At 39.1% G+C, this 16,102-nt stretch overlaps 1 protein-coding gene across 3 annotated transcripts in view; it reads left to right on the top strand.

Annotated features, from left to right (window-relative positions):
* The window catches only part of LOC122887348 (contactin-associated protein-like 4), a 149,467-nt gene that overhangs the window by 89,566 nt on the left and 43,799 nt on the right, over nt 1-16,102 (top strand). For all 3 annotated transcript variants that reach the window (XR_006380517.1, XR_006380516.1, XM_044220446.1), the window contains exons 19-23: nt 3,207-3,446; nt 6,298-6,522; nt 8,245-8,378; nt 10,483-10,570; nt 13,664-13,882. Coding sequence is in view for 1 of the 3 variants with exons in the window: in XM_044220446.1 (XP_044076381.1) it covers nt 3,207-3,446; nt 6,298-6,522; nt 8,245-8,378; nt 10,483-10,570; nt 13,664-13,882 (906 nt within the window). In the remaining 2 variants the exon portion in view is untranslated. The remainder of the gene's footprint in view (nt 1-3,206; nt 3,447-6,297; nt 6,523-8,244; nt 8,379-10,482; nt 10,571-13,663; nt 13,883-16,102) is intronic.

Below are 16,102 nucleotides of genomic sequence, written 5' to 3'. Positions count from 1 at the left end.
ATGTAGGAATCCTTCTTTTAAGGTATCTTTTGATTTCAACTTCACAAATCCTTCATATCACAAATCCTTCATATCACAGTGGAATGAACATCATATGTAAGAGTTTCCCTATGTTTTCCCTTTGATATGAGTTTCCCATCATATCAAAGAGTTTCCCTACGGGGATCAATAAAGTATTTCTGATATTTCTGATATGTAAATAGTTGAGTGTTAATTGGAATTGTCATGTTATTTATGCTATCGATGCACAGATATGTTCTCTTCCTGTGTGCAGCATCAGCAAACCCCACTGTACTGTACACACACCATCTTTGATGATTGGTTTGATCTCACACACCTCACAACTCAGATCATCCTATACTGTTTTATCTGTATTATCAGACAATATCCCGCTTTCATGTTGAGACTTTGAGCTGAGGCTGTACTGTCAGATATGTGGTTAAATCCCACGCAGCTCCTGAGTTTTGGATTCATTCTGTCTACGTTTTGCTTTCCAAGCTTGATGTTGAGGCTTGCATGTGCATCACCTTTGATGATTACTTTGATCTCCATTTCACTAATTGTTTTCCACCCCCATGTGTTCTCATTTGCTTTAGTACACACTGTGCAGATCTAATGTTGAGACACTAGAGGTTGTACTGTTTGATATGAGGTTGAAATGCTCTTGAGGGTCCCAGTGATAGCTTTGCTCCTTCGGTCAGAGGTGGAGTTCATCTGCATTTGGATTCTTTGATGTTTTCTTTGATCTCCGAGTCATAAATCCCTCATTATACTCTTTTAAGTGTTTCCTGTAAGCAGTGTCTCCATTTGATGTGTAGAGAGTGTAATCCATGTTGGAAGTGAAGAACAGCAGGATGTGTGGTTAAAACCCTCACCACTGTGATGGCCTCCCTGTTAAGAGGGTTTGTTCTCTAATAACCTTTCCCTGCCCCTGTGTTGTTGCTTTGATCAGAGGTGGTGGTCCTCAGGAATCTGTCTCTGGTCCCTGCTGGACTGCTACACATAATGCCATGTTAACCTTTCTAGCAATGCGAAAGGTTTCCTCTGTTATTGCAACAGAGTTTCTATGACCCCCATAGATAATTTCAGCAAGTAACATATGAACACCTAGCTAAAACGTATCTTCTGTGGGGTGCTAATGTCCACTTTGTGGAAACTCCATAACACATTTGCGTTCTTCAATTTTGGATGAATTTGGCAAAAATGAGGTAGCGTTTTGTTCTCATTTGCATTCTGAATTTGCTTCAACTCTAATTTACGTCTCTCTTCTTGTCGTAGCAATGATGGCTGAAACTCATAGGTATTGTAGTATTTAGAGCCATCTTGCATGACAACATGATGGAAAAACATGATCTTGTAAATGACGTAAAGGTAATTCAAGCTGATAGCCGTAACATAAAACTACAGTATCGGTAAAGTATCCAGCAGACTCCTGTGTTTGTATGTTAAAGGACACTTTGAAGTGGGAATTTCCAATGGTAAAATACCAGAGGTGGTATAAAGTAGTAAAAAAAAAAGATACTTCAAGACAGAGGTATTAACTCTTTTAATTAGTGTCTTAAACTTTGAGAAAGAAGTGTTCACATGACATGTCAGTCCCATATTCGAGGCTAAATGTTTCCTTTAAGATATCTGAATGAAGATGTCACTCGTTTTTGAAAAGATGATGAAGTGTTCTCTGACTATTATTACTGTGCACAGTAATTTAAGGCCAAAATATATGCTTGTCACAAGCCAGTCAGAGATTGAAATGCTATAGAGTTATAGTGTGTATGACCTGGGTATCTTAAGGTTTTTCTTCACACTATCGTCACAAAGCAGAATCCCCAGGATTTTGAGGGGGCAGCAACTTTTCCAAAATGTCAGCTCTCGCTCTTGTTCACAGAGGATTTCTTGGCGAAGCTGCACATGTGCAAGGGGTAGTGAGTGTTTACATGGACATCAATAGCCTTATGTTTCCATGAGTAGCGCTATCGTTGTTTAAAGTGTGGTGATTTGTGGGTAACTGTGACTGATGACTGCCATTTACAATTTTAAAAGGGTGTTTTTATAACGCAACCAACAGAATTATTATGAAGAAAATTAGTTGTAATAACTGGGTTACACTTGCTGTGATTATGACACTGATTAACATACAAAAGGCATTTACATAAGAAATGCAAGCATAATCAAGTACGGTCATATTATTAGTGCGCATGTGAGGGCAGTCAGTGTTTCCACCCTATGAATGATTATTTAAAGATTACCAATTCCAAGGAGGACATTTAGTCATTTCTGTATTATAGTCATTTGCAGTTTCCTGAATCTTAATACCTAAATGTTGAATAATGATTTTTAGTACACTTAATAAGGATAAAAAAAATACTCATTCATTTGTTGTTGTGTCAGAGGAAATGTTGAGTCAGGTTTCGTATCCTGTGTTGCTAAGCTGTTGGTTCTATAATTAATACGAGTCAAATCAGGGTGGAGAGAGGAGGCCTAGAGGAGAGCGCTGTAATTTATTGGTGTGAAAAGCTGCTGCTGAACAATAGGAACTTGTCAGCTTCAAACTCTGAGTGCAAAGAGCTGCCAAGTTTGTGCTCTGGGCACAATAAGAGTTTCAATCTGTGATCTTTGCAGAAATGGGAGGTTGTCATGTTCGAACTATGCGAACAATAGGTGAGCATGTTACGTCTCAGAGAGAATGTGCAGTGTTGAATACAGAGTTTGATTTTTTGTAGCTTAGGTTTTGAGGAATAAAGTGAGCATATGCAGCATGTCCTGTTAGACAGACAGGCAGACAGACAATCAGCCACTCATCCAGTAAGCAGCCAGCGTGGCTTAGGCAGACAGCTGAGGAAAGTTATGTCCCCCAAACTGTTTTCCACATACAGCTTGTAGCCTCATTGCTGTTTCATCATTGTGTCATTTCATAAGAAGAGTGTTGACAGTTTGGAGCTTCTGGAGGAGCAGAGGCGACATGTGGCTCTGCTGTAGATGACAGGAGGAGGAGGAGAAATGAAAAACTACAGAGACAGAAAACATACAGACTTGTCAACACACAAAGAAATGAGAGAAAGGCTTGGACAAGGAAGACAGGGTGTGCTGGTGTGTTGCAGTAGATCCTTAGTTAAACACAGGAATGTTTGTCACCTCGTTGCTTCATTAGCTGAATGCCTAAAATGTAAATGTAATGCTAATGTCATGCACCATTTTTATGTTTTCAGGAGGCACAGCGTCCAGGCAGAAGGGCTTTCGGGGCTGTATTCGCTCCCTGCAGCTGAACGGCGTCACCCTGGACTTGGAGGAGAGGGCGAGGATCACACCCGGGGTTCGACCCAGCTGCCCGGGTCACTGCAGCAGCTACGGCTCGTTCTGCCAGAACCAGGGCCGCTGCGTGGAGAGAGCCAGCGGCTTCCACTGTGACTGCGGCCTGTCAGCATACACTGGAGTCTTCTGCCATACAGGTACACACATATAAAGACGCAGTAAAAACAAAAAGTAAAATGTTCCTGTGGCTGGTGAAGTTAGTGACTCCGCCAGCTACTTTGTTAGAAAAGCTTATTATCATTTTTTAGGTAATTAAAGCTGAGGGCACTTGAGGGCAGAAGAGCTCCAACAAGCTAACAGACAAATAGCCCTGACTTATTATCGCCTTATAAATTTGTGATGGCTAAGGTTTCAGAAAATAGTTGTTGAATCACACTTTTAAAATACACACAGCAATATTAGCATTCATTTGGAGTTGTGGTTCTGTCCACCTAATGAATGTGAGTCCAATATTCACACTCCTTTTAGCTCTGTTTTTGTCCCCACCAACTCCTAAGAAAAATATCTGTTTCTTTGGTTGCTAGACACTTGACTTTCTTCACCAGCTATAGTCGCTAGCTTTGTCTGTCTGGAGCTGGCATAGTTAGCACACAGTCGGTTTATCAGTGCTGCTTGAAACAGTGAGACAGGACCAAACAGTAAATGTGCCATAATACCAAAACAATAAGTTAAAAGAGGCTAAACAGCTCTGTAGAGCTGCAGGGTTTATGATAAGTCCCTGTGGGTTCCTGAGTACTAATATCACTTCATATTATACATTTTGAATCATTTTAAATATAAAGTATATTCATTAGTAGATTTTTAAAGCAGTCTCAGTTTGCTTTTTAAGAAATACTTAGCTACCATATGACATCAGAGGTTATTTCAAATAGTGTCTGATGCGTTGGAGTCCATTTTAGTTGTTTGTTTGATGTTAACTCCGTAGTAATGCATCATCACATTGACCTTTATGCCTTCCATGAGTTCAATAACGTAAGTGATTTCTACTTTTTTAAAAGGACTCTCTTAACCCTCCTCCCACTAAATATTGATATCTACTGTACTGCTTATCTGCCTCGTAGTGCTGAGTCAGAAAGAGAGTTTGTTTTTTATGCCTTTGTGAGTCACAGTGACGCACTCTAGCTGTGTTTAATATTTGAAAAGTTAATCTCTGTTTCCTGTTTGAAAATTTAAGCAAAGACTCAACAGTTCTAAAGGCTTTTTTCTGTAATTAGTTTCAACCCTCTGCAGATATTTTGAGAACATCTTTTTATTCTCTTGCTAACTAATCAGACATGCAAAGTTGTTCCGATGCCTCCCTCGGAAGTTAATTAAAGTTTGGAAACTGTAAAGATAGTCTAAATATATGTATTGTACTATCCCCTAGAAATTGAACATCCATTTACTGGTCAAATTTAATACCTTGTGCAATGCTGAAAAAAATATTTAAGGGTTTCAAAGTAGAATGTGTTCATGTAGGATATAAAACCTAAGCCCAGTTTTTCAAGGGTGTCACTGGACATTCTCCAAAACTGAATAATGTTGAAACAATCAGACAAAAATTGAATCCATAATAACTTTGATAATCAGATAATTGTTGCTGTGACTGAACAAAAAATAAAATATAATAAAATAATACATTTGTTGGTTAACCTTCTCAATGTGAGAATTTTCCTGCTTTTCTGTTTCTTGAAATGTTTATCAGACAAAACGATCATTTTGAAGCCATCGCTTTGAGTTCTGCTTACTGCTCATGGTGCTACTGATGGATATTTATCATTAGTTTTTATTTTGTAGACCAAGCGATTACATGACAAATTGAAAAAACAATTGTTAGATTAATTGGTAACTGACAAAATGGCGGTAGGGTGACTATGTCCAGGGACTACAGATGAAAAATAGCCTTTTGGCCAATGTGTTTTATTGGTTAACAATATTTATTAATGTGCAATGTCTCTGTCAAATATACCATTAAGCCCCAGTGAAGGCTGGAACATGCTTATCTGTGCTGCACATAAGCAAATGTGTATGAGTGTTGTTCATGATAATAATAATAATAATAAAATTAATAATAATAATACATTTTATTTAATGGCACCTTTCATGGCACTCAAGGTCACCTTACATCATATAAAACATACAATAAACAACAAAGCGCCAGTAATAAAACATCAGTACAATCAACAGTAAGACACGCATTAAACAATAGAGCATAGCTCAGAAATTTGAGAAAAATGTTGATATTGTAGCATAAAATAAGATGCAGTTGATGCAGTTAAAGTGAGGCTAGGCTAGTTTAAAAGGATTTTGAGCAGTTTTGAATTCTGTGAGTCCAGTATGTGGATGTGAGGGGCAAGGGAGTTTGGGTGCAGCAAGATCCTGGCACCCATTGTGCTGAGTCCCACTGAGTCATAGACATACATGTGGCTTGTACAAACATATATATATATTTTTTTTTTCTGTTTTGAACGCACCTCCTGACAGAAAGTTGGATCAACCAATGTGCGTGTTCTGGCAAAATGGCACTAGGGTGACAGTTTGTCACCAGGTTGCATTGTTTAGATTTGGGAGGTGTGCACATCAGCTCCTCTGTCCCTCAACAATCTACAGTTACCCATAATACTCTTCTAGATCTGCCGAGATGTTTATGTGTATTTTTGCAGAACTATAATTATTTTTGAAACTACTGGGATTGATTTAAGATAATGTTAGTATGTAAGTATGCAAAAAAAAAACAAAAAACACTACAGAATGACCTAAAAGCAAATTTAAGTTCCTACAAATGTGTTTAACAAGTTGAGAATAATAAATCAAGGTGAATATAGTGTTTTGAAACTTCTGCTAAAATCTGTATTAATAGTTTGGGATTTTACCTTATTGTTAGAGTGACCCAATCAGGAGGTCATAAGTTTGATTTTCACAACACCAAGCTGTATATCAACACAGCTTAAAGTCCACATACATCAGCAACAAATCAGATATATTCTCTATTTAATAAACTCCTTCCAGAGGTGTCGGCCAGCTTCAAGTCGGGGACGTCTATCAGCTACACCTTCAAGGAGCCGTACGAGTTGAGCAGGAACAGCAGCGCTTTGCCGTCCTCCATCTACTCTGACATGACGCTGAGAGGAGAGAACGTCTCCCTGAGCTTCAGGACGAACCAAAGTCCGGCTGTGCTGTTCTACGTCAGCTCTTACTACAGAGAGTACCTGGCCCTGCTCATCAACCAGCACGGTGAGGAGGCTTTTATTTTGAAGGGGTTTGTTTATGTGGCAGATGTTGAAGCTTGAGGTGGAGTGTCTTGTTTTGATTTATTTCTTCTTCCTTTTTAAATGGCCTCCTCCCCTCTTTTTGTTCCCCTTTGTGGGTTTCATTTATTTGGATACAAGATTGTTCAAACTTGAGGATAGGTTTGTACTAAAGTTTCTTCTCCTCCTCTTTATCTAGTTTCTTGATCCTTCCTTCATCTTTAATACAATGTTCCTAAAATCTTGTATTTTCTCCTTCTTCCCTCTATTACGCCCCTTTACCTTGCCACATTTTCTCTTTTGTCTCCTTTTTTGTTCTCTCCTCTTGTTTTTATCCACAGTTTTCAAACCTCAGAGATTACAAGTCTATTCAAGGGTTTCCTTTGCGCCTCTCGTCTTCCTCCCTCAACTTTTTTCAATTACTTTTCTCTCTTCCTCAGCTGCTCCAAGCCTCTCACCTCTCCTCCCTTTTTCGTCTCATCCTGTCTCCCATTCTTGTCATCTTCTCCTGATATTGACCTCTCCTCCTCCTCATCTTCTCTGCTCTGCAACTTTACCAGATCTATCAGGATCTGTCAGATCTTTCCTCTCTCTCTGGATTCGCCCCGTCAGCCTCTTCCGCCTTTTAATCTGTCCAGCCGGGCCGGCTATTATGTTTTGTCTTTTGCTAAAAAAAGTGTTCACTGGTCACTGAGACCTGATGAGCGATACTGAGGGAATAAAGGTCTGGTGGGCTGCTAATGGGTGGCAGGTCAGTGTGCTGCTGAATAAAACAGCAGAAAACTTGCTGATGTGTTTTATAAAGTTTTGTGTGAAATAATCATCTTGTGAATTTGGCTTTTAAGAGTAGTAGGAGGCACTTTGAATTTAAAATTACATTTTCAGCATCCAGGAGTCCAATACAATCAGCACTTTGCTGCTAGATTAGCTGTAAATGGATTTTTCTGGCGTTAATGAGTCAGAGAAAGCTGATGGACAGCAGGGCATTACGGTTTCATGCTGACCGTGGAGTCGTCAGGTAGATGCACTTAAACTGAAGTGTCCAATTAAATCCCAGAGAGCTTTCTCTTATTTGCCCTGAGATGGCTCATTTCTCTTTACCCTCGACTGCAGTTACAGCTCCTTAGCCCAGTCACAACCTCTTTACTTAAGGCATCTTTTCAAGAATAAATTTGTTACCAGAGCAGCAGGAGGTAGCTGGAAGTCGTCGTAGTGAGATGCGGTTGTGAGGCTTTGATATATGAATTATTATGTTTATTTACACTGATTTAGTGCATTCTTTAAAAAAACAAAACAATCTTTTGATGGACAAACTGTAATTTCTTATTCCTCTCTAAAGACGTCACAGGGCTTTTGTTTAATCTGCACTTAATGTTCTGAATATAAGGAGAATAAATTAGATTAGTTCTATTATTGATAGGGAATTAGCTCTTATCCTCTTAATATAGAAATCTTAATTAATAGAGAAACCTTTAAAATATTCAGATTTATCTTTGAAGGATTCAATATGTGTTTACCCTGTTAGTCAAGATTATAGGACATGACAAGGCCATTTTCAGGAAAAGAAAAACATCACCTAGAACTTATCATGTTTAAAATGATAATGATGTTTTAAGCGTTAATCTCTCTCTCTGAAAGTATAGCTCTGAAGGTTGTTTCCTTTGTTTTGAGATCTGCAATGTAACCCCACGGTTTGATGTGTGTGAAGATATACTGGAGGTGAGATACAAGCTGGACAGCGGCAGAGATGTTGAAGTGTTGAGAAGCAGAGTGAGGAGCCTGGCCAACGGACAGCTACACACTGTTACAATCAGGAGACTGACAGACTCTGTGTCTGTGCAGGTAAAACCACCTCATCAGTTCATCACGTTCTTGTAGCAGGAAACATGCGGCTACAGTGTTATACATGGAGGCTGTAATTCTCAGTGGTTTCACATTACACATAGTCAATTTCTTCAGTTATAATATCAGAAATATTACTTAATGCAGGTTTTAGGACAGAAAAGCACAATATTCATTACATAGCCCCTCTATGATGGATTATAGAGATTTCTCTGCTTGTTGCCCTTTTTTGGGCAAGAAATGTATCCTGTTAGTATGAGTATGGTCTATCGCAACCTTGTCTATACAGGACATGTTTCAGTCACATGTACTTTCACCTGGATTGCGTCTGTCTGACTGAACCAGTACGCTTCAATTTTAATCAATATATCTGCCTACGCCAGCCGCACAACTCTTTGGAACCTCTTTGAAACACTTTACTTTAAAGGAATTTATATTCATAAGTATGTTTTCATTACTGTATAATCACCTGAAAATAAGAATTGTTGTGTTTTCGTTACCTTAGAATACGCTGTTTATATCTACAGAGGGAGCGGGTCCCCTTCCATGCCGGCTGCCATGTTGTACCGCCATGTTTCTACAGTAGCCCAGATCGGACAAACTAAACACTGGCTCTAGATAGGGCTGTTTGCGCTTTTTGCAAGTTTCGCGGCCAATGTAATGTCTCCTACACGCTTGGAACATGAGGCGAGCGGTATTCAAATGCTTGCAGACTGCAATTTTACCGCTAGATGCTACTAAGTCCCACATACTGCTCCTTTAAGTTCCCCTATTTAGCAGTCATAAGCAGTATACAAACAGAACTGTATATACGCAGATATAAGGACATTTTAAGTGTTTATTAATCTACATTATTTGTCAGCAATTATAAGTTCTATGAAGACATCTTTTATATTAAAACATCTATTTCTTACTATTTTGTCATTATCTGTTTACACACTGGCCTCCACTTATGGGTGCCCACACGAGGAGTTATAGTTGACAAATACATTAATGAACACTTATGTCTGTACATTATAGTATGTTATAAACCATTTATTAAATGTTTATGTACTGCTTATGAATGCTAAAAAGGAGGGCTTAAAGTGCTGCAACATGGGCATGGGCTTCAAGTCTGTTTTCTTTCGACTTACGCATGCAAGTTCATACACTGTGTATTGGACTGCAAGTGTAAAAGTAAAAATGCAGCTGCTGCTTTTGTGTTGCTGATGTGCTGCTTTCATTATGCAGCCAGAGTAGACAAGGTGTAAAGCTGCCATACATTAACCTTTTTCTGTGTTTGCCAAATGAGGCGCAGATCTCAAGGACAAATACAATGACACACATACAAATGCATACGCAGGCAGTCCCATCTACTCCCTGTGTGTACTGTGGTACAGTATTGTGATATTCCTCTATAAACTAAAGCCCCAGTCAGCACTTTACTCTCAGTTCAGCCACCAGCAGCTGCTGTCCTGGATGCAGCTACGGCAGGGCAGGAGGGACAAACTACACATTTGAAGACACTTCAGATGAAATATGAAGCGTTGTAATCGTATCTGGATCTACTGAATGTCTTATCTTGTTAACAGCCTAAGATGATATATGAGGTTAAGTTAATCTAACCAGGAGCCAGCAGCCTGAATGTTTGTATAATTATCAACACCCTGAGATGAAATACAAGGTGACCTCGTCTTGTATGGGTGCAGCTTCCTGATTCACTGTGTTGTGTGGCTCCAGTGAAAAATTAGGTGCATCTCATCTTATCAGTTTCCATCATGTTGAATCATTATAGCTTTAGAAGCATATTCTAAAGACATAAGGAGACAGTTTAGTCTGGAGAAAGATATCTCAAAAACTATTTACAACAGATTTACATAAAAGTGGGTGTGTTTTGGGCCTCAAAAGATAAATCCTATTGTTTCTGGAGCACATTTACGCTCCCCACGGGTTGAACCATTCCCATCTTGGACTCTCCATGAGCTTTTCTCTTGTGCTATCCTCAGGTCAAAATTTCATCTTTGTATATAAGATATCTACTGCTAGGAGTCATCAAGGTTAGACATTTTAAAATGCTACACAATGTCCCCAAAATGAATTTAATTAATTACTTTTCCTCTTTCAGATCGACCAAAACACCAGAGAAGAATTTAATCTGACATCTGACGGAGAATTCAGCGCCATCAAGTCGTTGGAGTTGGGCAGAGTGCACGGTAAGTGAGGAGGCAGTAAAAGCAGAGACAAGGCCTTTTTAGTTAGAGAGCACTCAGACTTACACTCATTTGAATAACAGCTTTAAGACGTTTGGACTCATCTGAAACACAGTTTAGGAATATTTATAGAAATAAATGTAGCTTCAGCTGTTTGCACCAAATGCAAATACAGTATTTTTCAAGTTATCTGAATATGAGTGAGGCAAAATGTAAAAACTGGTATCTTTAATCTAAACTAGACCACACATTTAACTTCTACACAAGACAAAATATAAATATATGGATCAAATCGAATCAAATGTGTCATTTTTCTTTGTTTAGAAAGGCATGTGTTTCTTGCCTGTAGATGGCTTTAGATGGCTGTAGCTTAATATTATAAGGTTAGCCAGCTACAAAACATAAGCTAGCTAACATGGTAGCTGAAGTGTGTTGCTGCTAATAGGCCTCACACTCATTCAATGGCTAAAGCAGACATGTTAGCAATTCTATGTTAAGTTAATTATCTGCTTGTGACAAAGGCTGTGTCCAGAATCCTTCATTTTTAACTGGTAGTTCACTATTTAGTGCATCTGCCATTTTATAGTGTTGCTCAAATTCTCTAGTGAGAATGACTGTATAATAACATTGTTTTCAAGTTTTTATTGAAATGAATCCAGTGATTTATCAGTGTTAATATTTTTAAAATGGGTGAAAATAATATAAATCAGTAACTTAAAATAATAATGCAAACCCAGATAAGAATCTCATTATAAAATGCTTGTTTTCTTCCCAACTTTGTGCAGTTTACTCCAATTGTGCTGGACCAGTGCTGGTTTCAAGTTAGCTGTCAAAACAAACCTAGAAGAGCTTGACGCATGATTGATTAGTTGTTGTGAATATCATGTGTAGCACCATTCACTTTCTATCATTACAACGAGAGAAACGTGTTAGACAGCTTCTAGAAACAATTATGGATATGTTTAGCATCGTTTAGTGAGTGCAGGGTCGAGTTAAACCAGAACTATTCTTTCCTGTAACGCACCCGCACTTATTTTAAGCCTGTAAGAAAAAACCTCACCCTATGGGAGGGTTAAACCACATCCTCATTGAGCTCCTGTCTGTAGCCCTGGGCAGGGACCTTTAACAGAGTTGGAGCGAGACCTTAATTGGCTCTTACGTGACTTATTCATGTTCTCTGTGAGTGGCTCCATCAGAGACAGACTGAGATGTAAGCTGTTAATAACATGAGGGGCTGAGAGGCCGCATGCTGCAGTCACAGAGCACATGCGTGTAGGAATATGTGTTATGTGGGTATTCATTATTTTTTATTTTTTCATTTCCACTGCCAGTGCTAAAAAATGTAATTACTTGCATTGTGAGCATGGAAATGATAAAATATCTTCTATATTTAGAACAGATTCGTCATTGGCAGCTTCATTTCACAATGTTGGCGGTTGGTTTCTGCTGTTAAACACTCATATCTGTTGTTAAATAACTCAAAGCAACTAAATGTACAATAATGCAAAATCCATGTCATAGCAAACCACACATATCATATGGACCACGTAATACAAAGTCTTTTTGGATGTAAAGCTCCAGTACTCAGAACTCAGTGCGTTTTAACCCCGTCATGTCATCATGTGACCAGCCCTACCCTCTGTCAAACCAGAGGCAGCAGAGAGTCACATCAGGATCAGAAAAGCAGCAGGAAAGTGGATTTTCTGTTGTTTCCTACCAACCCTGTCATCCATCAGCCTTACTGATGGACCTGGAAGGAATACAGAGAGACAGAGGGGGGGGGGGTAGTGAATAGTGTATCAGCTGAGAGGAGCTTACAGGCTGCAGTAATGTTTCCTGCTGCTCTCATCAACATGCAGATGTGTTCTGGTAAAACCACAGTCACCTCTCAGTCATCTGAACAGACACTGATGCAGCTGTTTACAGCGGCAATGTCAGATTTCACAGCTGCTGTTTACACTGCTGTGAAGGAGTGGAGGTGAATGATGAAGGCATTTAAGTCAATAAAACAGATAGAGGCGAAAGTGCACATCTGTCTTGTGGAGTGATGGATGCAGACTGGAAGCTGAGTTATTGACAGTCTGTCTACTGTAATGAGGGTGTGTGTGAGGTTATGTGTGTGTGCTAATCATTAGATTCAATGGGCTGCCACTATTGTCCTACTCTGATAACAGGGAAATATGAAGCAGAGTCAATGAACCTGTCAGTGTGTATTGTGGATTATTGGGCGAGTCATTCAACCGGCTGAGAGTTCAGCCTCTAAACGAAAGGTTAAAAGTTCAATCACTGATACCGATAAATAAAGTTTTATTTCTGAGCTCTTTCTTTAACACTCAAGGTTCCAGTTAATTAACCTGTGCTCTGAAAACCACATTGCAAAAAACACCCATCCTAAAAAAGTGTTTCATTTCTCATTCAGCTCTCAAATCTTAAAGCAAAATCTGCCCATGGGATAAAATATCTCCACTTGTTTTTGTACGGATTAAACAATTGAGATATAACATTTAGCTTTAGAGGTGCTGGTAGGCGCATTTTGTTACCTTTGGACCTGGCTAGCCGCTTTCCCCTGTTTTCAGTCTTTGTGCTAAAGTAATAGTATCGATCTTCTCATCTAAGCGTATTTCCCAGAAGGTTGAACTATTCTTTTAAGAAATTGTCACATGATTCTAGAAAATTATAGAAATAAATTGAGTTTATGGGAAACAATTGACAACTGCTTTTGTTTTAAGAAAACTATTCCTTCTTCCAGTTTGGTATGGTCTCTTGGAACACATGTCAAAAAAGACGTTTTTAAAAATCCAATTTCAGGATGATTAAATATTATTTTTTATTAAAGATAAGTAATCTTTTATTTGCATTAGATTGTTCAACTTGTTTCAAGGTAACTGGTCTTAATTTGTATTAGTAAGTTAAACTATTTTTCAGCTAAATAACTGACAAGAGAGAAGAAGTCTGAAAAGTGGATTGCATGGTTGTCAAAAGAGAAAACTATCTGCCCTCACTGATTTTAAGAATCAGACCAATTTTAAAACTATACAAGACAAAAGCAACGCTGTTGAATTGGTCAAAGCCTTCCTGTCATCCTTCTCTCTCCAGAGTCTGATGAGATGGATCCAGACCTGGCCAGGTTGGCGTCTCTCGGTTTTACCGGTTGCCTCTCAGTGGTTCACTTCAACTCCATCAGTCCTCTGAAAGCTGCTCTGCTCCACCCAGACACCAGCCCTGTCATCATCACCGGACCTTTAGTCCAGTCCAACTGTGGGTCCTTGGCTTCGGCCAATCCCTACGCTGCAGAGAACACACGTAACCTGTCAGGTAAGAGGGGAGGAGTCAGGTTTGTAGTTTAGTGTGTAAAAAATTTTAAATGTATCCTTTGGCTATCTGCAGGTGAGATTGTAGTTGTGTAATTTTCAACATCAACTAGTGCATTGGGCAGAGTGGTAAAAAATCATTCTTAGGATTTACTGTAAAGTGACAATTTCTTACTGTCTAGGTTCAATTTTCTGTTCTAGGATTCATCCAGTCTTCCACCACAGCACATGAGTCTACAACCAGTCTTCCAGCTGACTTTTCCTATGTATTCTTGTTATTTTTGGCTGAGCAGTGGTTTGTGTTGGTTGCCAGTTTCTTGAACTGCTGTTTGTGCTAGGCCGACTTGTTCTCATCCTTCAGGCCATAAACAAGGCTGGATTACCAACCGGGCAAAGCAGGCAACTGCCCTGAGGTAGCAGACACCCAGGGGCCCCACAGGTCCCAGGTTCACAGTGTTATTATTAATTTTATTTATTTAAATAGCGCCAATTCATAACAGAAGTTATCTCATTGCACTTTTCCTATAGAGCAGGTCTAGACCGTACTCTTTGTATTATTATTTACAGAGACCCAACAAATCCCACCACGAGCAAGCACTTGGCGACAGTGGCAAGAAAAAACTTCCTTTTAAGAGGCAGAACCAGACTCAATGGTGGGCGGCAATCCGCCTCTGCCGTGTTAGGTTTTGAGCGAGAGAGAGAGACTGTTGGTTTCTGGTCATTTAATTAATTCCAACTAAACGAGTATCAACTAAGGTGGGTTCTGCATTATTACCCAATAATGTGCCCATGTCAAAAGTTATTTCGGTTTTTATTGTGTTCCCAAATACAATTGTGATTATTCAAATTACCACAAACTTAAACCTGCATTAACACATTTTTTTGGCCACTTGGCGGCAGCAGAAACAAGTTTTGAACACAACATTGACATATCACCTTTCACGTTGATACGCCGAACTTGTTAGCAAACAGTTGCTTATTTACACATCCAGCAGTTGCGGAGCAACATTATTGTAAAATGAGATTTAGTTCTGTGAAGATTTATTTTGGAGATTACCTTCTCAGGTTTATTGAGAGATTTGCTTAATTTAATTAATGGTAAATGGTAGTTCTATTCTTTAGTTTAGATCGGGAACTACATAATATGGTGCACCTTGCCTGTAATGTTAGTGATGGTTAAGATTGGCGGATTGATATGATGTAAATCGGTGTAGTGATGTAACACGTTTGCTGTTGAAGCGGACATTAAAGTGGACCAAGTGACACAGATGTCTCCGTGCTCTTGCCTTACCCACGTCCCGTAAGTTTGGTTTGTCTCTGGGTATCTGTGTATATAATCCAGCTGCCATGTGTAGTCTACTGTGTTCACTGCAATTTGGAGGCAATGGCTATAAATTTGGTTGTTCAAAAGAAGCCCAATTTTTCCCCCCCATAATGAATGCAAGAATGGAAAGAATCACCTAGCCATATGAATCACCTATGGTTGTTCACAGCAGATTGGAGCTGCATTCATGCATTAATATTTGACAACACGACATGAGAAAAGTGTGAAACCCCCCAAAAAAACGTTATTCAGAGGATATTCTGCCTTCTCATTTTAAATGTCACTGCCCTTCTCTTTGCCTTAAATGCCCAATAATTGCTGACCATTTTTAACATTATGTTTTGGTAAATATGTAATAGTAGGTTGGCTAAAAGGCTGACAAAAATAAAAACCCAAATTAGATGTTGAACTGTGTCCCTGAAAATGAAAGTATGTATGCCATTCCCTTTACTTACCCTTTGTTTCTGTGTGTGTATCTGCTCTTGCTATTTCAAACTGTAAAATGGGCTCATTACGTATGTACACCTTGTTGAGGAGACTTATGGCAATGTGCTTGATGAGATAATTAATTTGAACCACAGAGGGGAGTTTCCACTAGCATTTCTTACCTTTGGTCTTGTTTTCATCCAGCCTCATGTTGCTTTAATAGAGTCCTTTAGAGAGCTGCTGCTGTATTCCCTGTCTGCTCTGAATGATGATAGTGTGATGTTGTCTCAGAATTTCTCTCCTTGTCTTTTTTTTCCTATTCTGACCCGTTTATTTTTTTCGTCATATTTTCTCATCTCCACATCTCCTTTACATCTTTTCTGTTATTCTTCTCGACATCTCCTCTTCTAATTCTTGGTGCCCCTTGGTTTTCTAATTTTCATCTCACCTTTTCTCTTCTATCTTCCTACCTTT

This window comes from Siniperca chuatsi, linkage group LG13 (assembly GCF_020085105.1).
Source record: "Siniperca chuatsi isolate FFG_IHB_CAS linkage group LG13, ASM2008510v1, whole genome shotgun sequence".
In the NCBI taxonomy this organism is placed as follows: Eukaryota; Metazoa; Chordata; class Actinopteri; order Centrarchiformes; family Sinipercidae; genus Siniperca; species Siniperca chuatsi.
Note: the sequence above shows the minus strand (reverse complement) of the source record. Positions and strands in the feature narration are given on the sequence as shown.